Source organism: Aethalodelphis obliquidens, unplaced genomic scaffold (genome assembly GCF_003676395.1).
Source record: "Aethalodelphis obliquidens isolate GAN/ISIS:26980383/991018 unplaced genomic scaffold, ASM367639v1 scaffold22, whole genome shotgun sequence".
NCBI classification, from domain to species: domain Eukaryota; kingdom Metazoa; phylum Chordata; class Mammalia; order Artiodactyla; family Delphinidae; genus Aethalodelphis; species Aethalodelphis obliquidens.
In genome coordinates, this window is record NW_020837966.1 from 102,415 (window position 1) to 125,424 (window position 23,010).

A 23,010-nucleotide genomic window follows, 5' to 3' on the forward strand; every position below is an offset into this window, starting at 1 on the left:
GACACATAGCTCCAGGCAGCAGTGCAGGAGGTGGGCCCAGGGAGGTCAGGTTGGGGGAGGACACCTCAGCAAGGCCACACGCAAGCTACCTGGGAGCAATGAAAACATGTCCTTCAGACTCAAAGCTGCTGGGGAGCAGGAACTCAAAATCTGCAACAGAAACGGGGGGTTATCCGGCGGGGGCTGGGGAGGCCAGAGGCCAGGGGTTCAGAGCTGACGGGGCTGGAGGGACAGGGAAGAGGGTGGCTTGAGGGAGGGAGACACCAGCAAAGAGGAAACCCGCCACTTCCATGTTCAAGTTCGAGCCAGAGAGAAGAGGCGGGCGGGGAGGGCCTGTGGAGACTACAGCATCGCAGGAGGAGGGCAGTTATAGCCAATATGTTGCCCAGGCCTGGTCCTCTGTCGGCAGTGAGTCCCTTGGCGTGGCTGTATATGCTTCCATACGGCTGTATAGCACATATACACGGACATACACACACACATATATATACACACACTGCTATATATATGCATGGTCTGGGGGAGGCACCAGTCTCGCTCTTATCACATCCATAATGGAAAAAACCGCATGCTGAGCTTCCTTCCTCCAAAGAGACTCTGAGGAATGGAACTGGCTTTTGGCTGCGGATTTTTATCTCTCTTTGCTGTAGCTGTTTGCATTTTGGTAGGTCTTGCTTTTATTCTGTGTCAGGCATCAACATGGCCAAACCGAGGGGGTTCCTCACGGGCACAGACAGTCCAACCAGAGACAGTGTGGGCAGCTGGGGGTGGGCTGCAGTGCATTGTGGGGGTCCAGTGGTCTTCCCTGGGGTAGGAGGCTGGGTGAGGGGAGATCCTTGAATGTTCCCACACTGTGAGAGGAGAGTCTGGGAGCTGGGAGGGCACAGAAGCGCTGCTCAAACATGAACACCCTCTTGGGCCGGGGGCATGAGGGCAGGTTCTGGTCTATCCAGAAGGCCTGTGTCGGGTCTATCCTTCCGAGGACCTGTCTGGGCTCAGAGCAGCAAGGGAGAAGCTGGGGGCTCCAGAGAAGGCATGGGGTGCTGTTGAGGGATCCACCGACTGGGCCTGTACGTGTGTGAGAGTGAGCACATATGTATGAGCGTGTATGTGCATGTGAGAGCACGTGTGTATGCATGAGTGTGTAAGCATGTGCGCATGTGTGCAAAGGTCCCTGTGTGGGTCTGTGAGTGAATCTGGGGATGTGGCTACTAGGGCTCCTCTGGGGCCTCTCCCTGCCCAGCTGGGCTGGCCACCTTGCTGGTCTGAGTCTGGGAGGTGTCCCTCTGTTCTCTTATTCTGGGCAATGCACCTCCCTATCCTTTCACCCAGATTCCAACCTCTTTTTTTTTTTGTTTGTTTTTTGCCACGCGGCATGTGGGATCTTAGTTCCCCGACCAGGGTTCGAACCCACGCCCCCCCTTCATTGGAAGCCCGGCATCTTAACCACTGGACTGCCAGGGAAGTCCCAGTGCTTTATTTTTGCAGAAGAGGGGTCTTCCCTGTTCCAAAATACTCCCACAGTGCACTGCAAGATTCTGGGGAGGGGGACTTTGGGTGCCTGGAGGAGCTGGGCAGTCACTGGTTGGACTGTTGCTTTCTGATAGGACTGTGAGGCAGGGTTTGGACACAAGCCAACAGGGAAGGGTTGGGGTGGGGAGAGGAAGAAGAGGAGAAAGAAAAAGAGGTGGGGGGAGAGGAAGGGAGACTATGCTATGGTTGTCATTGTTATCAGGGCCCTGCATTTCTGGGGTCACTGGGAGGGATGTAGGAGGGGGAGACAAGACAACTCAAGCTAGTGGGAGTAGGGCACGTCCTCCACCTCCACCCAGGCCAGTGGGGGCAGCTGGATCCCCTTTGCTGGACTAGGCTGGACAGGGCCACTAGGGCTTCTTAGGGAGACCCTACTTCCCCATGCGGACTGGGGACAGGACATCTCCCCATGGCTCTCCATGGCCCATCTGCCTCGGTGTTCCGTGGGGGGCCTCTCTGTGCACCAGCGGCAGAGACCCTTGTGTGCTGTCCTCTCTCACTCTTGTTCTTTGCCAGGGCCTGTGAGTTCACTGCCTACCTTTTCCCGAAGTCTCTGGCTTAAGTACCTCTGAGTGCCAGAATCTTTTTCTTCACCCCCAGCCTGATTCCCTCTAAGCTCCTTTGCTGGCCCTTGGGGTCCAGAAAGATCCCCTTCTGTTCCCAGCCAGGCCCAGGGGCCCTGAGTCTGCCTTTATTTCCCAGGGGAACACCTTCCATACCTGACCACTCTTCCCAGGAGCAGCCAGCACCCCAGGGCAGGGCTGGGCCAGTGGGCCTTTACAAAGTCACCAGGAGTAGCAGGGGTGGCAGGGGACAGGGGTTTCAGCACCTAGGCCAGCGTTGGGTCTGCCTTGCTCTCCTGGTGGCCTGGCTGCTGCCCTATCCTGCCCCTGGGCCCCAGGGTCAGGGTGTGGGGCTTCCAAAGCCTTCTGTCTCCCCTTGGGAGGGCCGCCAGCTTGTGGAGAGAAACTGGAGAGATCTGAGGAGGGAGAATATCCCCGAGGAAGCCTCACATAAGCCCTTTTGAGGACTGATCTACCCCCTACATCTCAGGCCCCTTGCCCTAGTGGGTGGGAGGTGGTAGAGAGCCATCTAGCCCTGTCCCCACTGTTGAGTTGTCTTGGAGGGACAGAGAAGGTGGGGTGGGGGGCAGAGGCCTGCCCAGAGGGAGCCAGGAGGATGAGGAGAGGGCCTGAGCTCTCAGAACACGCCGGAGACCACCCTGCAGGCAGGGCCAGGGGAAAGGGCTGCTGGCTCTAATAGAGGTTTAGGGATCAGAGGAAAGGCAAGAACTAGAGGAGCCCGGGGGATGCTGGGGGGGAGCCCTGGAGAGCAGGGGTTTGGCTGGTCCTGGGCAGGGAGGGGGGCAAGCAGGGGCGTGAGGGCAGGGGGTGGGGTGGGGAGAGGAGGGTGCACTGGTTCTGAATATACTTGCCCTTCAGTTTGCTGATTGGCACTGGGACAGTCCACCAAGAGAGAAAGCGAGGAAAACAAAAACAACACAAACACAAAAACAAACGAAAAGGGGGAGGGGAAGGGGAGGGGCACAAACAATATTTTATTCAATGGCTGTTTGAATGAAAATATTGTGTCTCATCATCATACCGAAAGGAAACTTCTTGCAAAAAACGACATGAGAGAGAAAGAGAGAGCGAGAAAACTCAAAGGAGATGAGCCCCAGTCAGCCAGGCAGGTGGGGGGCGCCCGGTGGGGCCGGAGCCCCAGCCTCCCTCCCAGTGACCTCGGGCGGTGGGCAGGCGGGGCCACGGGCTCCAGAGGCCTCTGGGGGAGGCCCAAGGTGAGCAGGACATGCAGGGATGAGCCACAGGCAGAGGAGCGGGAGAGGGAGGGAAGGAAGGAGGAAGGGCAAGAGACAGGGAGGGTGGGGGAGGCAGGGATGAAGGCCCGAGGAAGGGAGCAAAGGAGGGGAAGGGGTAGGAGAGAAGATGGAGAGAGGAGAGTGTGAGAGGAGAAGAGAGGGGGAGAGACTGAATGGACAGTGGGAGGGAGGGGATGTGGGAGAGAAAAATGGAGGGAGTGAGCAGAAGGAAGCGGTAGGGAGAGAAGGTGCGGGTGCAGGGAGGGGAAAGGAGGAGGCAGGAGGGCGAGAGGGAGCGGGAGGGAAGGAGGAAGGGCAAAGGGAGAGAGTGAGGGGGCAGGAAGGCGATGGAGGCAGAAGGTGAGAGAAGAGGTGAGGAGGAAAATAAGGGAGGATGAGCGAGGGGGGACAGAAGAGGGGGCAGGGTGGAGAGAGACCCGGGGGTGGTGCCACAGCGGGAGAGCGCTGCGCAGGGAGCAGGGGGCAGGAGGGATGAGAGGAGGGGGTGTCTTCCAAGAACTCAGCCCCCAGGCGTGTGTGGGGGAGGCAGGCTAAGGAGGGAAGACACGGAGGAGGAGAAACCAAAAACAGAACCTCAATGGAAACCATGAGAGAATGGTCTGGAACCAAATCTGAGAAAAGGCAAGCATGCAGAGTTCCACAGACTTTCCGATGGCTGGTGCCCCAGCCTGCGGGCGCCTGGGGGGCGGGCAGATTGGGCAGGAGGGGCCGCCTGGCCGCAAGCGGCTGGCTATGCTGCCTGGGGCCAGCCAGGGTGCGGGGCAAAGGCGGGGGTGCAGGGCGCAGGCAGGGGCCGGGCCACTTACACTTGACCTGCAGGATCTGGTCACTGAGGTTGGCTTGGAGGTAGAAGGTGCTGTAGGGCGGGAGCACTAGCCCTAGGCTGGGGAGGAGGGGATGGGAGGAGCACAGGTCACTGCTGGAGAGAGGCGGGCCCCATTGGCACCCTCCTCCCCACGGCTTTGGAGCTGGGTGAGAGGCCCAGGCTGTGGCATCCCCTCCCCCGACCACCAGGGACACCTCTCCCTGGTTAGCTGTGAGAGATTCAGGGCCTAGGGGCCTGGGCCCTCCACTTCCCGAACTCTCCTGGAGGCCTCAGAACTCCCAGCCCCAAAGCAAATCCCCATCCCACCCCTCGCCCCAGCGGCCTCCCCCAGCACACCACCTGCCCAGCCAGTCTCCTCCAGCTGGCCAGCAGCAGACTCACAGGGGCAGAATACTGTCAGTGAGCTAGGCTGTGGGGATGGGGGTGGGGGTGTTGCCATGAGACCGGGGTCCATAGTCCCCAGAGACTCAGGCCATGTGAGAGCCAGCTAAAAGCAGGGCTGGCACTATCACAGTGAGGGGCAGTCATGGGCTGGTGCTGGAGTGTGAAGGAGACCAGCTCTTGGGGCACGCAGAAGACAGTCAGTACACTCTCTGAGGCTGTGACAACTGCTGAGAGCAGGCTGGTGAACGTGCTGAGGATGACATCCTGCATGCACACATCCAGGGATACAATCCAAGGCGGGAGGGATGTAGAGAGGGTGGTGGGGAATGGGGAGGCATCAGATGCACTGACATGTCTCCACTGTGCGCTCCCAGGAGATGCTGCTTGTTCATGAAGGGCCAGCGAGGGACCCTTGGGACTGAGCACCCAGGAGTGAGAAGTAAGCAGCCCTGGCTGCTGGGGCCCCACTGGGATCGTGGTCACAGCCGCTGAGAACTGGCACACGGGGGTGGGGGAGGGAGGGGCAGCTAGGGCTCTGGGGCTGCCCTGCCCCTCCCTGCCTGCCCAGCCTGGCTCCACTCACCTGTAGTTGGTGCTCCTTATAGGCACCCAGGTGTAGTTCCGCATCACCTCGTCTATGTACCTCTGGGAGAAGAGGCTGGGTCAGGTGCTTGGGGAAGCAGGCTGGGGTGGAGTGGGGGGTAGGAGGGTGTCCACCCTGACCTTCTGTCCCCCTTCTGCCACCTTCTCACCTCATCCAAGGACTTGACCAGCGTTCTGATCTGTTTGTGGCCCTTGTTGCCATCGATCATGCTCCGACGGATCTGGAAGGGTCAGAGACGTGAAGGGTGGGGCCCCTACCCTTCTCTGCTCTGGATGCCCGCCCCCATCCCTCCTCCTCTTCTTCTCCTTACCTCCTCCTTGTTCTCATCCTCCAGCTCTGCATCCAGGAAGTCCAGGGTCACAGGCTCCCGGAAGTTGGTGGTCTAGGGGAGGCAGGGCAGGAAGTCAGGACCTTCTCTCACAGGGTTTACCCCCCATCTGCAGGCCACCCATCTGGCTCACCTGGGGCTTGAGGTTGGGATGCAGCAACACGTAGCCATTCAGGTCAATGGCAAACACGTAGCCGTTGGCTCCAAGCTGGGGGTATAGATAGAGGAGCTTAGGGCCTGGAGAGTTGGGCAGGGATTTCCTGGGCTCCAGAGCTCTTCCTCATCCTGCCTCCCACGCTGCTGGGGGGTGCCATCTGCCTTCCTGGGTCAGGGACCCCAACATGTCGCTCGGCCCCAAGCCTACCTCTCAAGCCAAGCCCAGCAGGCTGGTGCCCCTCATGCACTAGCCCTGGCCCATGCTGGCCAGCTCTGTGGGACCTTAATGTGATTTGGCCTTCTCAGCCCCTCCCCCGGGTTCTCATGGCGCCATCAGTCAGCGGAACCTCTCCACCTCCACTGGCCCCACAAGGCTGCTGTTGCCCTCCCCTCCTCTCCCCACTACGGCCTCTTCTTGGTCCCCATCTTGGTAGACCGCAGGGGGACGAGTGTACCCTTGGACTACCTGGGGTGTTCCTTCCAAGTGTAAGGGAAAGAAAAGCAGGACTCTGGACTCACCCCTTAGCTCTCTGAGGCAGTTTTCTCACTGCACATGGAGGCCAAAGACTTGGGGCCTTCATGTGGCTCAGGTTTAAGCATGCTGATACACATCTCCCAACCTTTTCACAACCAAGTCCCAAACTCTCTTTGCCATAGGCCCTGGGTCAGCCACACTGATCTGGCCCCTTCCCTGGCTTATGATTCTGTTTTTCACCTTCAGGCCTTTGCCCAGAGAGTTCCCTTTGCCTCCAAGGTACGCCTTCACCTCCTTTCTACCCAGGACACTCCTGCCTATGTGACGGACCTGGGGTCGACAAACTAGGGCCCATGGACCACATCTGGCCCGCTGCCGGTTACTGTACTGCTGTGAGATAAGAATGGTTTTTACATTTTTAAATGACTGAAAAAGAGGGATTTCTATTTCATGACTTGTGAAAATTATTTGAAATCCAAATTTTAGTATCTACAAACAAAATTGTATTGGAACATAGCCATGCCCATTTATTTATGTTTCGTCTCTGGCTGTTTCCTCAATGCAGTAGAATTGAGTATGAGTATTTAGGCTGGCAGAGACTAAAATATTTATAATCTGGCCCTTTACAGAAGTTTGCTGATCCCAGTTTTGGGCCCAAGATCACCTCCTCTGGAAGCCTTCCCTGACCGCCTGAACTCGGAGAACTCCACAGAGGTGTGGGAATCCTCATCAGCCTCTGCTGAGCCTGGCTTGTGTCCACAGGAGAGGCGGAACAGGGAGATGGGCAGGTAGACACTCACCGTGTAGTTGGGAGTCAGCCTCTTGATGTCATTCAGAGCCACGTCAATGCCCATCACGCCCAGGATCAGCTGGTTCTGGGAGCAGAGGCAGGGGGTCTGCAACAGGCTCAATTCCATGGGGGGAGCCACCGTGCCCAACTGCCCATGCCCATGGCCTCAAGCTGCTCTCAAGCTGCTGCCCCTGTCCCGTTTAGAGGCCTGCCTATCCGCGCTCCATCCCAGACCTGTTTTGGGCATGCACAGCTCTCCCCAGGCATGACTAGCCCTTCCCCAGTGGGGAACCTCACCTTCTTTTCCCCAGGGCCATCCTGCGTCAGGTTGAAAACAGGGAGGGTCCCTGTCACCACCAACCCCAGCCCCTGAAGGGAGAGGAGGAGGATGGGTCAGACTCCTGTGGCCAGCCATGCCCCCACCCTGAGTGTTCAGAGCAGGGGTGTGGGGACAGGCCACCTCTCTTTCTCCTCTGTTTGGTTTACCACCATAAGGGGGCCCGCATGGGACCTGACCCTGTGGGCACATCCTGGGGGGAAGGTCACCAGCCCCACCCCTTCCTTGCCCTGAGGCCTTACCAGTGCATCCTCGTACACGTTGGTCCATTGAACCTGCTTGGCCTCCTTGCCCGCCAGCACCATGGGCCTGCCCAATACATCTAGATATTCCTGGGGAGGTGGTGGGGGCAGGGGTGGGGCGTCATGAGTCTGCCCCTCCCACTGTATCTTCCCTGTCCTGCCTCCCCATGTGTCAATTAGCCACCAGGGGGCGCTCTCATCACACAGCAGCCCATGGTTCCCACGACCCCGCGAAGCAAAGACAAGGGGCTGGGAGCAGGGGCGCCCCCACAGTCTCACCTGCGTGTTGATGCGAATGGCACCGATGGAAGGGATCTCAAAATAGTAACCTGTGAGGGAAGGGGAGGCAGAGGTGGGCCTGGGTGCTGCTTGGGATCCATGGCACAGGAGGCCCTGTACCCTGGGGTGTGTCTGCAGCCCTGACTGGTCTCTTAGGTTCCCTCTCTTTTTGGTGTCATTTCCTCTGAACTCATGTTCCTTTAGTGCTCCCTGCCATTACCCTGTGAATGGGACCAATGACATGGAAGGGGCTGTGAGTGTAGGGGTTTAAGGAAGCAGAACTGGGATGAAAGGAGGAGCCTGAGGCCTGAAGTCCCTCATTCTAGGATGGCAGTGACATTCAGAGTCCACCTGGAGGCCAGGCCCAATTGCATGGAGAGTTGGATTGACCAGAAAACAGATGCAGGAGCAGACAAGCTAGGGACAGATGAACAATGGACAGTCAGATAGGTGGAAAGAGGCTGAGTCAGATGGACAAGTTAGCCACATAGAGAGATGACCAGTCACATATACAGAAAGACAGACACTGGATGAACAAGCAGCTGGAAAGCTGGACATATGAAGGACACGTGGACAACCAACCCAACGGATTGGCAGAACACGGCAGGCAGGCCCTGTGGCAGTGACACCCGGACAAGGTACCTTTGTTGGTGCACGCCATCCACTGCAGGGGTGTGACGTCATAGTTGTGCTGCCCCACGGAGAAAGTAAACACGCGCACCTGTTTGGGGCTTGAGGTTACTGCCGTGGCCGCCAGAGGACAGCCCTCCCCTGTACCGGGCCAAGTCAGGGCAGCCCCCACCTGGGCTGAGCCTCACCGTCCGGTTGGGCCAATTGTACTTCTCAAAGACGTCCTGTACGCGGTCCTCACCACCGTCCGTGAACATCATGATCATCTTATTGCAGTTGGCACGAGTGATGTTGGACTGGGCAGGAGTAGGTGTGGGGTCAGGCAGCTTTCAGCCCCTCCCTGGTCCACAGGTGGGTCTCCTTCCCCGGAATGGGCCTGGCCCTCTGGCTCCCCTACCCCACAGTTGACAGTGCTATCTGCCCAACCTACCTGATGGGTGCTAACAAGGTCATCTATCTTGATTTCCCTGGTGTCACCAAGCCTGGGCCCTTGCCTGTCCCTGGCCACCCGTTCGCCCACCCAGGGGGCTCACATTCTGCAGCTGATCGAAGGCATACTCAAAGCCGGCCTTGTAGCCTGTGGTGCCCTTGGCCACCATGCCCTGCACAGCTTCCTTGAACACCTTCTTGTTACGCACGTTGGCCTGAACCAGGTGTGTGAAGCATGACACAGGCTGAGCCTTTTCATTGAACTGCAGGGACAGTGAGAGTGGTGAGTGGCCTCAGGCTGGCCTGGGCAGGCAGGGGTTGCATGGGGCAGGAGGGAGTGCCCGCCTACCGCCCTTGCCACTCACGGAGGCAACGTTCACATAGTCATCATCAGAGAGTGTGTCCAGCATCTCACAGACAGATGTCTTCATCAGCTTCAGGGTCAACCCGCTCACGCTGCCACTCCTGGGGGGTGGGTCACGGAGGCGCCTGGTCGGCCTCAGGTGTTCTCCTGCTGCTTCCCCACCATGTTCCCCAGAAGCAGATTCTAGTCCCTAGCCCCGCCCCCACCCCACCCGCCAGCATCGCTCACTCACACATCCACGATGATGACCATGTCCTTGGGCGACGAGGCCCCCTGGATATACCTGCCCAGGAGAAGCCTCAGTTAGGGCCAGCCTCACTGAGACCTTGTGGGTTCTTCCTTCCTTCACCCACATACTGATTCAACATGTTTCTTTTTTTTAATTTTTTTTTTTTTTTTCGGTACGCGGGCCTCTCACTGCTGTGGCCTCTCCCGTTGCGGAGCACAGGCTCCGGACGCGCAGGCCCAGCGGCCATGGCTCACGGGCCCAGCCGCTCCGTGGCATGTGGGATCTTCCCGGACCAGGGCACGAACCCGTGTCCCCTGCGTCGGCAGGCGGACTCTCAACCACTGCACCATCAGGGAAGCCCAATTCAACATGTTTCTATTGAGCATCCATGGCATGGGTCAGACAGGGTTCTAGGCACTGAGGACACCGCATTTAATAAAGCAGACAGTCCTTGCCCATGGCATGAGTGACCTGGTCCCCCAACATGTGAACAACCCCAAGGAGGGGTGAGCAGGTGATCCAGAGAGGCTAGGAGGCCTGTTTCATGGCCTCAGTGGCTTGTCATTTCCCCTGGCCCAGGCTGAGGCACCAAGAGCAGAGTCATAGCTGCGTATGGGATTGAACAGGTGGCAGAGGAGGAGGCCAGGGAGTACTGCAGGAGAGGCAGAGCAGAGGGTAGGGGTGTCTAGGGCTCAGATGGGTACAGCAGGGGCTGGCCAAACCCACAGAGGACATACCCACCCTCAGGAACCCCCACTAGCCCAATCCCTCAGTCCCGAGGGGGTGGAGTGCCGGGCAGTGGACGGGGGGCAGAGGCAGCTGGGAGGCCTGCCTGGGTGATGGGATCCATTTTCCAGTGGCAACGATGTGTGAAATGAAAATTGGATAGAGCTGGCTGCACCCTGCTTGGAGGCCTGGTTATCGGGATGGAGGGGAGCAGGCGGGAGAGCTGAGGGGGTGTCCCTGCCCAGCCCCTCCTTGCTTGCTCACCAGGGTCTCCTTCGGACATCGTACAGGTCGATTTTCTTGGGGGCTCGCCATGGGGTGGCTGTGGGAGGAGAGGAGGTGACTGGGGACAGGCAGAGAAGGGCCTTGGGCTGGTAGCAGGCCTTGCAGCAGTGGCCAGGCCACCCTGCAACCAGCAAGGTGACCGTCCCGCCCCACGCACCCCAGGATGAGGGGGCGGGGAGATGGAGGAGGGTGGGGTGCTGAGTGGACTGGGGAGATGGGCTAGTGCTCACCTGGATAATAGCGAGTGACTCCCGTGGCACTGCCGAAGACCTGCCACAGGAGTGTGGGGTCCTGCCTGCGGTTCTCAATGAATACATTCTCCAGGGCCTCCGTCCAGTTGAGCTCATTGAGGATGACGGTGGCTAGGGGGGAAGCAGAGGGCTGGGGTGGGAAGCGCTTCGGCTGTTCCCGCGCTGAAGCTCATCACAGCGACACCCATGCATGTGCCTCTCACTTAGAAAGCCTCACCTGCTCTCTGCCTACCCAGGTCTCCCTCACTTCCCAGGGCTCAGCTGGGGCTGCACCAGCTCCTCCAGGAAGACATCCTTGTTCTCATCCCAAGAAACAGCTCAGCCTGCCCTTCGGCCAGGCTCCACATGATCAGGCAGGGCAGCTGTGGCCTGTGGCCCCTGCGGAGGGGCCACCCAGGTGGCAGGGAGCTATGAGCTGGGATGCCCATCCAGCCTGCTGCCTGGAGCTTGCGGCTGGTCCCCTGGGAGCTCACCCACTCAGCATGCACTCCGGGCTGCAGCCACAAGAAAGCAATTAAGGGCTCAATGATGGTGCTGGAATTATTCAGCTATTAAGGTACCTGATAAGCTGGAAGCCACTCAGCTCCATGATTAATCAACTGGGGCCAGGAGCAGGCAGGGGTGGGGGCGGGGGATCTCGGAGGGACACGGGCTGTGCAATGATCCTGCTGCAACACTGGCACGTGCACTCCCACACACACACACACACACACACACACACACAGCCTGCGCTTGTATACTGCATGCAGGTATACAACAGGTGTACCTACATCTAACCTCTGTGTCTCCAGCTGGATGTGTCATCCCCTCACCCCCAAACCTACCTGCCCAGCAGCCTCACTGCTGCCATGGGCACAGGGTCACACATGCTCATACCTACACACCACTCTGCCCTTACAGGAGGACACCAATGGGTCCTGCTTTCACAACCCCCCACCACAAGTTACCCCACCCTCCCCCTCCCTCAACCTCTGTGGCTGCACAGGTGTGACGCCCTGGCCAGACCTAGCCCCCCACACACAGAGCAAGGCTTCTCTCAGATGGATGGACTCCATCCATCCGGCAACCCGGGCAGAGACTTGGGATGGCTTAAGCAGTATGCAGCCCCCCAACTCAGGACAGCCCTAAACCTGCCCAATGTGTGTGTGTGGCACATGTTCTCACATGTGCAGTGTACCTGTCTCTGCGTGTGGGAAACTCAGAAGAAACAGCAGGAGTTGGATACCTGCTACTGCCAGGCCTCTGTATCGCACCCCCTCCCCTGGGGGCTACTTCTTCCTCCAACTTCTCCCACCTCCTTTCTTTCCGGGTGGAGCCCTGACACCATCACCTCTCCCTGAAGATCCACTCCCCAAACGGGAACCAGAGCACGTCTTCCAAAGGCTCTGCTCTTCTTTTCAGAGAAGAAACCCTTAGAACAGATGAAGAGCTGTGATTTATTTTTTACTTTATTTTATTTTTTGGCTGCGCCGCCTGGCATGCAGGAGCTTAATTCCCCGACCAGGGATCGAACCCATGCCCGCTGCAGTGGAAGCGCAGAGCCCTAACCACTGGACCGCCAGGGAATTCCCAGAGCTGTGATTTAAAGATACAAATGCTCCAGGCTCGGCCCACAGCCTAGGGGGTGACAATATATTCTGGGGCATTCTTCCCTCTGCTCTCTCTCTCCAGACTGGGGGGCCTCTGCTGTCTTGTCTGCTGCCTAGTCCTCCCCCTCTGCTCTCACTCCCTTCTCTCTGGCCCTGCAGCTTCCCTTAACTGACCATAATGTGAAAACAAAACACATTTCTAGCATTGGCTGTGCCTACTGAACAGTATGTTATGGTCCCGTTCCTAATTTAGAAACTTAGTGAGTTGTACAATTTCTATTTTTCTCTTTAAGGAAAAAATAAAGTCAGGCTCTCAAATGTTTCACACAGTACTGTCTGCCGTGGGAGAGTCTGCCTGGCAGGTCCCACCCCTCACTGGACCTCAGTTTCCCCATCTGCACATGAGAGGCTTAGAGCAGACAGACCATTCTGGGAGCCCCTCTAGCTGCTGCTGGCAGAGGGGTGTCCCTGACTCAGGTCAAGGGCCGAGAGGAGACCTGGCTGGGCTGTCCCTTCAGGTAGCCATGACCACATGCACGCTCACGCATACACTGTGAGACACGCTTGTGCACACACTACAGCCCCCCACCTGGAAAGGGCGTGCTGCTCAGCCCTGTGACCACACACACACACTCATGTGCCCACACCCTCAGATCACACTAAGCTTGGAAATGGGGACCATGCCCCCCTCAGGCAGGCGATTACAGATTTAATTAAAAGTGACACAGTAAATAAAAAACATATAAAATGTAATTTGTGTGGGTAGCGAGGGGTGACTGGGGAGGGCGGTGTGGTTCCTGTTTTAATTAGCGTGCCTGCCTGTGATAGTGCCCCTCGACTGGCTCGGGCAGGTGGCCTGTGGGTGGCCCTTGTAGGGTGTGGGGGGCATCCACCCTCACTCCTGCCTGAGGCTGCCCAGAAGGCCCAGGAGGGGCCTCCCTGAGAACCCTGGAGGATTCCCTGCTTTCTGAAGTCCACGCAGAAGTTCTGGGACCTTTGCTTCAAGAACCTCCACCCAGTGGGCCCCTTGGATTCTGAGGCTACCCTGTCGGTGCTCATAGAATTGTGTCAGAACCAAGAGACTCCGGGGCCTTAAATCCTGCAGCTAGAGTTCCCCATTCAGTGTTTGACTCTTGGCCTCTTCTCCCTACACCTCCCAAGTTCTTCAGGAAGTTCATCCTGATGTCTGACTCAAATCCTTCTAGCTGTAGTGACCTGGTTTCCCCATTGTGCAAAGCTATACTGTCCCTGGAGCTTGGCATCTCAACCACCCTCTACTCAATCCCCCTGACCTCCATCTCCACCTCCCCCTGCTCACCAGGGAGAAGGAGGGAGGTGTTACAGGGTTGGTGTCTGTGAATGAGAAGTTGCTCCCTGTCCTGTGCCCATCTGATGTGGTAGGTCCTCAACCCTTCCTGCATGGGGCCAGGGAATGGGAGAGGGTAGGGAGGAGCTGCTCTGGGGACAGGTGGGGACTTGGCCCAGCACGTGGGGGAAGAGTTGTGTGCATGCATTTGTGTGAGCCCGTACATGCATAGGGGTGAGAGGCTCGGTGTTTTGTGTCTTGCTGAGAGTTAGCGTGAGGCTGTGCCTGAGAGTGGCTTGAGGCCTGCATGTGGGCAGGTCTGAGAGGTGAGCGTGTGTGACCCTGGGTGTAGGGGGCTGAAGGTGGATGGGCACCTGGGACCTGGCAGTGCCCAGGCAGTGGGCCTTGCCCCCACGGTGGGTGGGAAGGGCTGCTCCCGATCACTCTGCACACTCACAGCCTTTGTAGATGTCCGTGGGGATCTGCACAGCCGTGTATGAATAGTTGACCTTGTTCTTGAAGTTCGAGTCCTCAACGAAGTCCAGCCGTAGGGTGCTGGCCTTGGACCCCCTTTCCACATCCTCACTCTCAGGGTCGTCCTGTGGAAAGGGACCCCCCAACCATGGCAGTGTCAGGGCTGGGAAATGGTGGAGTGGGGTTGGATAGAACTGCAGGCAGGGGGGCCAGAATCTAGGAGATAGGGGCATCTCAGAATCAGAGACTACTGCAGAGACAGAGAGATGGAGAGACACAGGGACAGAGAGACATGGGGTATGGACCCCTTGCCTGGAAAGCCCGTGACACCCACCTGCCCCACCCACCATCCCCACATTTGCTAAACCCAAATTCCAGAGCCAAGACCAAACCAAGCCCTTCCTCACATCCTTGAAAACCAATTATCAGCGAAGGAGGCAAATCTTGGAGCTAGAGAGGAGTGGGCTGCAGACACCCTGCTCATGAGGACTTGCTCTGTGTAATCACAAGGCGGCCTCAGCACCCCGTCACAGGAGCTTTGCAACATACACGCCACAACTTGGTCCCACCTATCCCCTGCATGGAGTTCCTTTGGCACCAAGGAGAGGGCCCTAGCCCCGTCTGGGGGAGGGGCACCACCCCCTGCAGCAGGGTGGCTCTAGGGGCTGAGTTGGAGAGCGGGGAGTCCGTGGGAGAGCTGGGCTCGGGTCGGGGCTAGCACTGAGACCTGGTAACATCCAGAAGGAGGGTGTGTGGTGCCTGCTAGCAGAAGGACTATAAAGGCCCCCACTGACTTTCTAAAATGAGTTGCAGCCGTCTGACAGGTGCCAATTACAGCATCTCTCGGCCAGGCAGGCTGGGCATGCGCCGTGCGCCCCTGCCCACCACCACAGGCTGGCAGGAGTGGGTCTGCGACTATAGTGTTGATGCCGCAGCCGAGGTGGGGGGTGGGCAGGCACGGGTGCAGGTGTGCAAGGGGGAAGGGAAGATGGAGGTAGAAAGTGAAGGGGAAGATGAAGAAAAGCCAGATGGGGAGGCAAGGAGAGATGGAGAGCCACGCGAGGTAGGCGCAGAGCTGGGGGTCTTTGTGCCCTGGGAGGAGGGAGTATAAGCAGCTGAACCAGCCACATGTTCCCTCGCTGCCCCTCAACGCCCCTGTGACCACCTTCAGCACCAGGCTCAGCTCATTTCCTCTCCCCAGTGGATCTCACGTGACGGCCGACCCCACTGCTCACTGGGTCCTGGTCACACCCCTCATGTTCCTGCCGCCAGGCTGTCTGTCTGGGGAAAGGGTGATCGTGCCTCCCCACCCAGCCAGCTGTGCTCTCCCCACCCAGGGAGTGCTCTGGGTGCACCCTCAGGCCTGGGGAATGAATTACTGCCTGGATGGTGGGTGCAGCTGGCTGGAGGGCCTGCAGCAAACACCCTTTTCATCTATCTCTTCATTGGATTTTGTAACAGCAAAATCCAAGCCATCTACTGCCCTGCCATTGCCCCTCACCCAGAGTGCCACCCCTCTGCCCACCTCGGCACACCCTAGCCTCCTAGAAGCTCCTGGATGCTGGGTAAAGCTGGGGCAGGCAGCTGCTGAGCATGGAGGCCAGAGCAGGGAGCCGGCCGCCCCTGAGGTGTGAGCCACTCACGTTCTGCTGGGAGGAGGGGAAGTGCGGAAGAAGAAAGCCCCCGAAATGTCAGCGGCAGATGAAGGGCGCTGGAAAATTTAATCTCCCAACTTTCCCAACTAATGTGACATTTGGATTCTGTTCTGATAAGCTATCAGCTGGCGAACTTTTTCCTTCCTTCTTTCCCTCCCTACCCCCACCTTCTGGCTGGTAATTTAAAAGTAAATGGTCTAGAAAGATCTCTAACTGTACCTCTGGCAAAGATTAAAAAAACAAAACAACGTAACAGGCAGGAGAGTTGGGGAATGTGTGCGTGCTGATATTTATACTGGGGCTGGGAGGGCTGGGATTTTGGCCTAACTGACCCTGGCCCAGCCCCACCCGGGGTGAATCTCCCTCCCTGTGCTGTCCCTAGCCCCCCAGCAGATGTCCAAGGGGCTGGGGGCAGGGAGTCAGTGATTTAGAGCCAGGAGTTGGGGGCTGCTGGGAGCAGGGAGTCCAGGGAGGGGGCCGGGCACCAGACTGGCCAAGGAGACCCCTCAGTGTCACCCCGACGCCCAGGGGCTTTGTACGGTGGGCAACTGCAGTCTCCTGGTTTATATTTAATGCACTGATTGCTAAAATTACAGCCCGCTGCTGAGGGGGGTAAGGAATTAGATTCAGGGTCTAATTAAAGGTTTGTTCTTCATTTGAATTTCAGATTCCAGCTTTAATTTTAGCAACTTCTCTGGGAGCCACGGAGGCTCAGCCAAGGGGGAAGCACACCTGCTTTAGCCCACCCACCCCGCCTTCTCTGCGGCCCTGCCTGCCTGCCCTCCTGACGGCTCACCAAGGCCAGCCTGGCACCACAGACCCGCTGCAGGAATCCCTTCCTGCCTGCCCACCTCTTGGTGCCACTGGCTACCTCCTGCTCGCCCCAGGCAACCCCCCAGGCCAACAGGCCCAGGAGTGGGAGCCTAGCTGTTGGGTCTTCTGCACCAGTCAGCACAGGTGGGGCCCCAGAGACTGAGTTGTGACACCTCTGTTTACAGAGGAAATAACCAGGTTCAACTACTTTTGCCTCAAAAGCAGGCAGATGAATTTGGGCCTTGACAGGTTCACCAAAACAGTCTGTTCCATGTGCCCTGCACCCTCAGACACTCTTGTCTCCTCTGTAGACCCCCTCACACCCCAAATGGTCACACTTTCACGTGAGTCCTCTGGTGACAGGGACCTCTCTCTGTCACAGGGCCACCCAAGCAGACGTGAACCAGACAGTGAGGCAGAAGAGCAGTGTAGCTCTGGGTTCTCCGGTCAGTCCCAGCACCACCACTTCCGGGGTGGTGACCCCTGATGAGTCAGAACCCTCTCCTTCATCTGAAGAACAGGCACAGGGACTGGGCTGCCTCTACAGCTGGGGTGAGACTGACTTAGCCCAGGGCCAACACTGATCATGGGGCCAGGCCGTGGGGTGGTCAGCACGCGGAAGCCACTTTCCCCTCACCACAGGGAAGGGTACCTGCACTCACCTGAAACACACCTGCATCCCGGCCCCGCCTGCCTACCTCCAGGAAGCCCTCGCCACCTGCTCCCTCTCTCCCCTACTCTCGCAGCACTCAGCATCCCTCTGTCCTCCCGATGCTGGTACTTGAACTGACCTAGGGGAGGAGGTCCAAGAGCCTCACCACCCTGCCCAGGGATGGGGCTGGGCCCGCCCCACACTGTACAGTGAAGCTGTGCCCCTTGGTGCCACAGAGACATGGCCCTGGAGGGGTCAGGGCCTCTAGGGAATTGTGGGAGGTGTAGGGCGGGGACCTGTGCACCACAACTCTGCAAGGCCAAGCTCAGAATGCTGAAGAGTGCTGAATCCTAACACTCATTTTACAGCTGAGGCCATGAGGTCCCAGAGAGGGGGGTGTGGCTCTGGCAGCTCCCCATCCCTGCCAGCATGGGTGGGGGCACTTACCAGCTCAGCGTCGGCCTTGGCGTCATAGTACACTATGTCTTCCTCCTGGTGGGGAAGAGATGCCTCATCACTCATGGTCGCCTGAGGTGCGGCCAGGACCCCCAGCTCTAAGGCCTGGAATGGCCCCCTCAGATTCCTCTGGGGCAGAGACCGCCCCCTTACCCATCCAGAGCTGCCATCCAGGGAGGGCTGGATGAGGCAGGCTGGATGCCCCACCCACACCCCAGCCAGACCGTCCTCAGGAGCTCTCACAGGCACCAGGAGGATGTGGTACCCCGGGTCGGTACCCCTGGGGCTCCCTGACTCTAGGATCAGGGTCTCTGCACTGCAGCCCTGCTGGGAGGTAGGGTTAGAGCCAGCCTATCTGCCGAGACTCTGGCTGAGGCAGTACCAAGGGAGAATTGAGGAAGATGGAAAAATAGAGCCGAGTCTGGGAAAGAGTGAAATAATGACTCGACACCGCATCTTCCAATTTCTTCTATTAAAAAGCCTGCTCATTACGAGCATGTACTTATTAATTATCTGTGATTTGTTGTGAAATGCAAGGGGGTTTACACAACAGGAGCGGGAGAAAACAAAGCCCGGCCCCTGTGCCTGCCTCCCAGCCCTCGCCTGCCTTTGCTAGCACCGCGTGTCCTGGCCTGGCCCGCCTGCCCGCCGCCTGGGTTCTCAGCCATCTGCACATCATAATCACCGGCCACCCCAGGGACCCGTAACACAAATGGGCTAATTTCATGTTTAATGATCTTTAATCAGAACTGAGCATGGCTGACAGCGGCTGCCAGAAGGTAAATCTGGTGCCATCAGGTGCCACCCGCTCAGGAGGGGCCACCCCACCCCTGCCTTGATAGGCCCTAAGGCCAGGACACAAGATAGGGCCACTGTCCGAGTCACCCTCCCCTGGTGCTCCTCAGCCCTGTTTTGTACAGCAAAAACCTGCAGCATGGCCCCGGAAGTCCCTTGTTCACTGGGAGCCTGTTTCTTTGTGGCCTGCAAATGGGGGTGATGACCAAGTGTGCTCCCAAGGGTCTGGCTGTAAAACAGCAAGCACAGAGCCAGCACTTACTCCATGGTGGGCCTCCCCTTGCCTGGGCCTGGCTGGGCCCCATGTGCTGTGTGATCGCAGGGCTGCACTGTTCCCTCTCTGAGCTCAGGCTCCTCATGGAGGGAGGGACTTAGCCTTGGTGACTGTCCAGGTGCTGGGTCTGAGGCCACGGTTTGAGGTGGTCGGTACCGGGGCTAGTCGTGGGGAACAGTCATGGGTTCTCTCCCACCAGAGGTCTGGGGGGTGCAGGCCACTGGCTGGACCTATGGGTATAGTCCAAGCATTCTGGAACATTGACTACAGGCCTGGCGCCATGCCTGGGCAAGACCACACCTCCTGATGACTGAAAGACCAAAGTTTCAGTCCTGTGAGGTATCTGCTGTGTCCAGCTAGGCCTCACACGCACTGCGGTACAGGGTTCTCCCAACAGCCCTATGACCCCGTTATACAGATGAGGAAGCTAAGGCAGGGATAAAAAAGGCGTTGCACCCTGGCTCCATTCTGCCTTCTCGACTCATCTCCAACCCCTCCCACACCTGCCCAACCACCAGTCCAGAGAGACTGGAGCTCAGGTGGGCCTGGGGTGGGGGTGAGGGCCGGGGCCCAGGCTCCAGGGTGCTCAGCCTTTCCCTGGGCCCAGCTCTGACCCAAGCGCGTAATGAAAGCTGACATTACATCAAACACAATAAGGAGTTTCGGTTGATGAAGATCATTCCTGAACACACAAACCTATTAAACCGAGGGGAAAAAATATCAATTCAACACAGTCGCTGGCGAAAAGAAAATGTGATTTGTTATCTAAAAGGGGGTTATAAACACGGCTCTGATGCTCTTTCCCTCTGTAATGAAAATAGGCAGGCACAATGGGAGGACTGCAGATTAGAACATAGGGCTTCACTCACCAACTTTTTAGGCAAATCTTCTGCAAGGGCGGGAAAGGGCATGGGTGATGGGTAGGGGTCGGTGGCTCTAGGCCTCCAGAGTGACCTTCACAGTGACCCTCCTCTGGGCTCTCCTCACAGACCATGCCTGGGTCCTGCCTGACCTGGGCTGTCCCTGGGACACCTGGCATTCACTTGGGCCACCCGTCCAGCTACTCTAATGGCTCCCTTTGTCCTGCTGTTTCATGGACTCAGTGGAGGATGAGATGTTGGTGGCATCAGCGACACAGGGGGAATGTATCACACAGAAGGATTCTAGCCCCCCACTTCAGACTGCAGGTGAGGCTCAGGAATCTGTATGCAGTCTTGGTGCCCCAGGGACTCGGATACACGTGGGCAGGACTCCTCCCTACCTCTCCCATCTTGAGAGGGCCCATGTCCCTTCCTTGGTAGAGAGTGGCATTAGCTATGGATGGTGGCAGGCACGGTCACATGTGTGAAAATACATTGTAAACCCAGCTGTGGTCACTATGTTTGATATGATGTGGAGCTGGGGACGGGGCAGGATGGGACCATTAGGGTCTGGTAGGAGGGTCCCTGGAAAGGCCTCTGTGTCTGCTTTGGGCTGCAGGTGCCCCAGTGTCCACCACTAGTGCCCTGTCTCTGGGACACAACAAAGAGGTGGTACCACCTAGCGATTATGTGCAGGGGACTTGGCAAAGGGTCCTGGCCTCAAATCCTGACCTGAACATGTGAGCTCTGGGATCCTGAGCAGTGAGTGAAGACTGAGGCTGAAGCCTCACAAGTCCCTGTGGCCCCTGAGGACTCCTGGAGGTCACCTCCATCTCACCGATGAGGCAAGGGTGCCTGCTAAACCCTTCAGCCTCAGTAAGGCTTTACCTCAGGGTTTTGACTTTCCACTTGTAAAATCAGAATGATGATGCTAGGACAGGGAGTGAGGCCTCTCCAGAGGTTCGGGACAACCCAACCCAACCCATGAGTGGCCCCCTTAAGCTTGTAACTTCACAGGCCCGGGAGGGGTCTGAATGTGGAAGAAACCCTCTGGTTGGGGTGAAACGTGTGTCCTTAACGTCCAGGGTACACACCTCTGACACCCCCTCCATTACGTGGTATTTTAGGGGCCATTTTGCACAAACTGGGCAGGGAGTGGGGGGAATCACCCCCTCTGAACTCACACACATGCCTCCCCGCAAAGTGGATTTCTGTGCATATATGACACATGAGGAGTGGGGCTAGGGGGCCCACACGGCCCTTGTATAGATGACACACACACTCTCCTTAGCTGCAGCTGAGCCCAAGAGAGAGCATGAGGGATGCTGGCAGGTGGGCAGCAGGGTGAGGAAGTGAGAGTGGGGTGAGCATGGGGAATAGCAATTGGCAACTACGTTTGGTGCCATGGAAGGCGGCTGCTGTGGCTTGGTCAGACCTGACTGCCGCTTGCTCACCAGGCCCCTGTGCAGGACCCAGGCAGCTACCCGGCTGCACCAGCGAGGACGCTTGGCCTTCCTGCCCTGGCTCACTGCCAGCCCAGCTCAGCCAACAGGACTGTTTCTGAGAGAGCCGTCTGTCGCCGGCTTGGCAGAGAGGCAGGCAGCAGGCCCTGTGGCTGGGGCAGACCTCGGGCCGGGGAGCCACCTGTCCTGTCCAGCCGGCTCCTTGGCCTGGCCCAGCCTTCGCAGCCTTCTCTTTAGGTTCCCAGGCAGAGCTATGTCTCCCATTAGACTCCCAGGGCAGGGCTTTGTCTCCTGCAGGCCCTAGGGCTGGCACTGAGGCCCTGGAACCAATGGCCTCTCCTGCCTCCCCGACCCATGCCCTGGCCCAGTTCCTCCTTGGTGGCCGTCTAGATAGCAGATAATGCTGGCACAGTGAGGTGCTGGCACCAGGCACAGTGTCCGGCAGGCGGGCCATCTTCATCCACCCTAAGTGTTATGGGCACCAAAGCACCTGCTGCCTGTCTACAGCGGCCATGGGAGGTGCTGCCTGCTAACAAGGGCCGTGGTGTCCAAGGGCTGCAGCCAGGGCTGTGGCTACAGGTTCGCTACCCTTGCCATGGCAAGGAGTGTGGGGTCATGACCTGGGAGTAGGGAGAGGAGCACGGCTTCACATCTAGATATTTTTCCCTCACTCTCTTGTCTCTCTTGACCTTGCAGACTCCAGGATCCCCCAAGTCCCTGGGCTGGTGTCAATGGTGTGATTGTGTGTGTGTGTGTGTGTATGTTTGTGTGTATGTGTGTACACTATTGCCCGTTTCTCAGAGGTCTGCACGCAAACCTACTGTGTGCTATTGACACAGGCAGGGCCACACCCTACTGATCATGTAGTGGATTCCAGTCTGGCCCCATGGGTCAAGGGTTTCCTCTGTGCCCAGAACTGCTGACTGCCATCCTCCCCATCTCAGAGATAAGAAGACTGAGGCCCTGGTCACTCTGTCCACAGGGTACCTGGCTGGGCACATGGACAGGTGATGGGCAGCACTGAGTCAGGCTCAACTGCTTCTGGCCAAGAGAAGCCAGATGGGGCAGACAGATGAGCCCACTGGGCCACTGGCCTGGGGGAGCATGCACTGGGAACCACCTGTGATGGGGGCACCAAAGGCGGGTGCTGTGGGCAGTGGGGGCTAATCCTAGAGTTGTGGCCAGAAAGAGGAGCTCTAGGGAGTTAACTGCAGTGGGACGTGTTGCCCTTCTGAAGGAGGTAAGGGTACTCCTAAGAAGGCCTGGCTTGTGTAAAGGGCCTGAGCTTGTCACTGGGTGTGCTCCTGAATGCTGGGAAGGAACATGACTCCTTATCTGTCACCTCCTGAACGTTGTTGGCAAGGACATAGTTTCAAGGGTGGGTGGTATGCCTTCAAGGGACAAACACCATCCTTTCTGCAGCCTGAAGTCCCCATATCCCCCCTGGCATGGACAGTCTGCACCCTGGCAGCTCTCCCTGGCAGCCCAGGCAGGGCTGGCTGGCAAGTCAGCTAATGGGCCCATCATTAGCACTGATGCCTTTTAGCCCAGCTGCTGGGCAGCTCAGCACTCCTGGGGAAGAGAAGGGCCCTGACCTTGCAGCTGGAAAGGAGGGGGCGCCTACAGCTCCACTCTGCCCAAGATACCTGTGGGACAGACAAACAGGTAGACTAATGGACTGGTGGGGGTGGGCAACAAGCATCAGGCAAACACGGCTGGGCCCAGCTGGCCCTGTGGTCACACCCATAGCTGGGGGCATCTCAGGTCAAGCCAGGGGATGGGGCCAGCAGAGTCCTCTCCTGCCTTAGGACAGAAGCACCCAGAGCCTATGGGCTGGTGTGGCCAGAGATGCACCCATACCATCACCAACTTGCACCTACATGGCCTGATGTGTGGACCGACCCTTTGACACATCACACCTGAGCTGACAGATAGCCCCCCCGACACCAGCTGGTCGTTTGCCAA

General features: G+C 58.1%; 1 protein-coding gene across 6 annotated transcripts in view; it reads right to left on the reverse strand.

The window, feature by feature from the left end:
- CACNA2D2 (calcium voltage-gated channel auxiliary subunit alpha2delta 2) overlaps window positions 1-23,010 on the reverse strand; it is a 141,788-nt gene that overhangs the window by 10,092 nt on the left and 108,686 nt on the right. For all 6 annotated transcript variants that reach the window (XM_027120887.1, XM_027120884.1, XM_027120886.1 and 3 more), the window contains exons 5-23: window positions 17,645-17,689; window positions 14,061-14,202; window positions 10,688-10,819; window positions 10,437-10,494; window positions 9,450-9,500; window positions 9,219-9,318; window positions 8,958-9,116; window positions 8,613-8,720; window positions 8,437-8,515; window positions 7,795-7,844; window positions 7,516-7,605; window positions 7,234-7,305; window positions 6,947-7,021; window positions 5,649-5,723; window positions 5,498-5,569; window positions 5,336-5,407; window positions 5,167-5,228; window positions 4,180-4,256; window positions 90-150 (exon numbers count right to left, since the gene is read on the reverse strand). In XM_027120887.1, coding sequence (XP_026976688.1) covers window positions 90-150; window positions 4,180-4,256; window positions 5,167-5,228; window positions 5,336-5,407; window positions 5,498-5,569; window positions 5,649-5,723; window positions 6,947-7,021; window positions 7,234-7,305; window positions 7,516-7,605; window positions 7,795-7,844; window positions 8,437-8,515; window positions 8,613-8,720; window positions 8,958-9,116; window positions 9,219-9,318; window positions 9,450-9,500; window positions 10,437-10,494; window positions 10,688-10,819; window positions 14,061-14,202; window positions 17,645-17,689 — 1,580 coding nt within the window. The remainder of the gene's footprint in view (window positions 1-89; window positions 151-4,179; window positions 4,257-5,166; window positions 5,229-5,335; window positions 5,408-5,497; window positions 5,570-5,648; window positions 5,724-6,946; window positions 7,022-7,233; window positions 7,306-7,515; window positions 7,606-7,794; window positions 7,845-8,436; window positions 8,516-8,612; window positions 8,721-8,957; window positions 9,117-9,218; window positions 9,319-9,449; window positions 9,501-10,436; window positions 10,495-10,687; window positions 10,820-14,060; window positions 14,203-17,644; window positions 17,690-23,010) is intronic.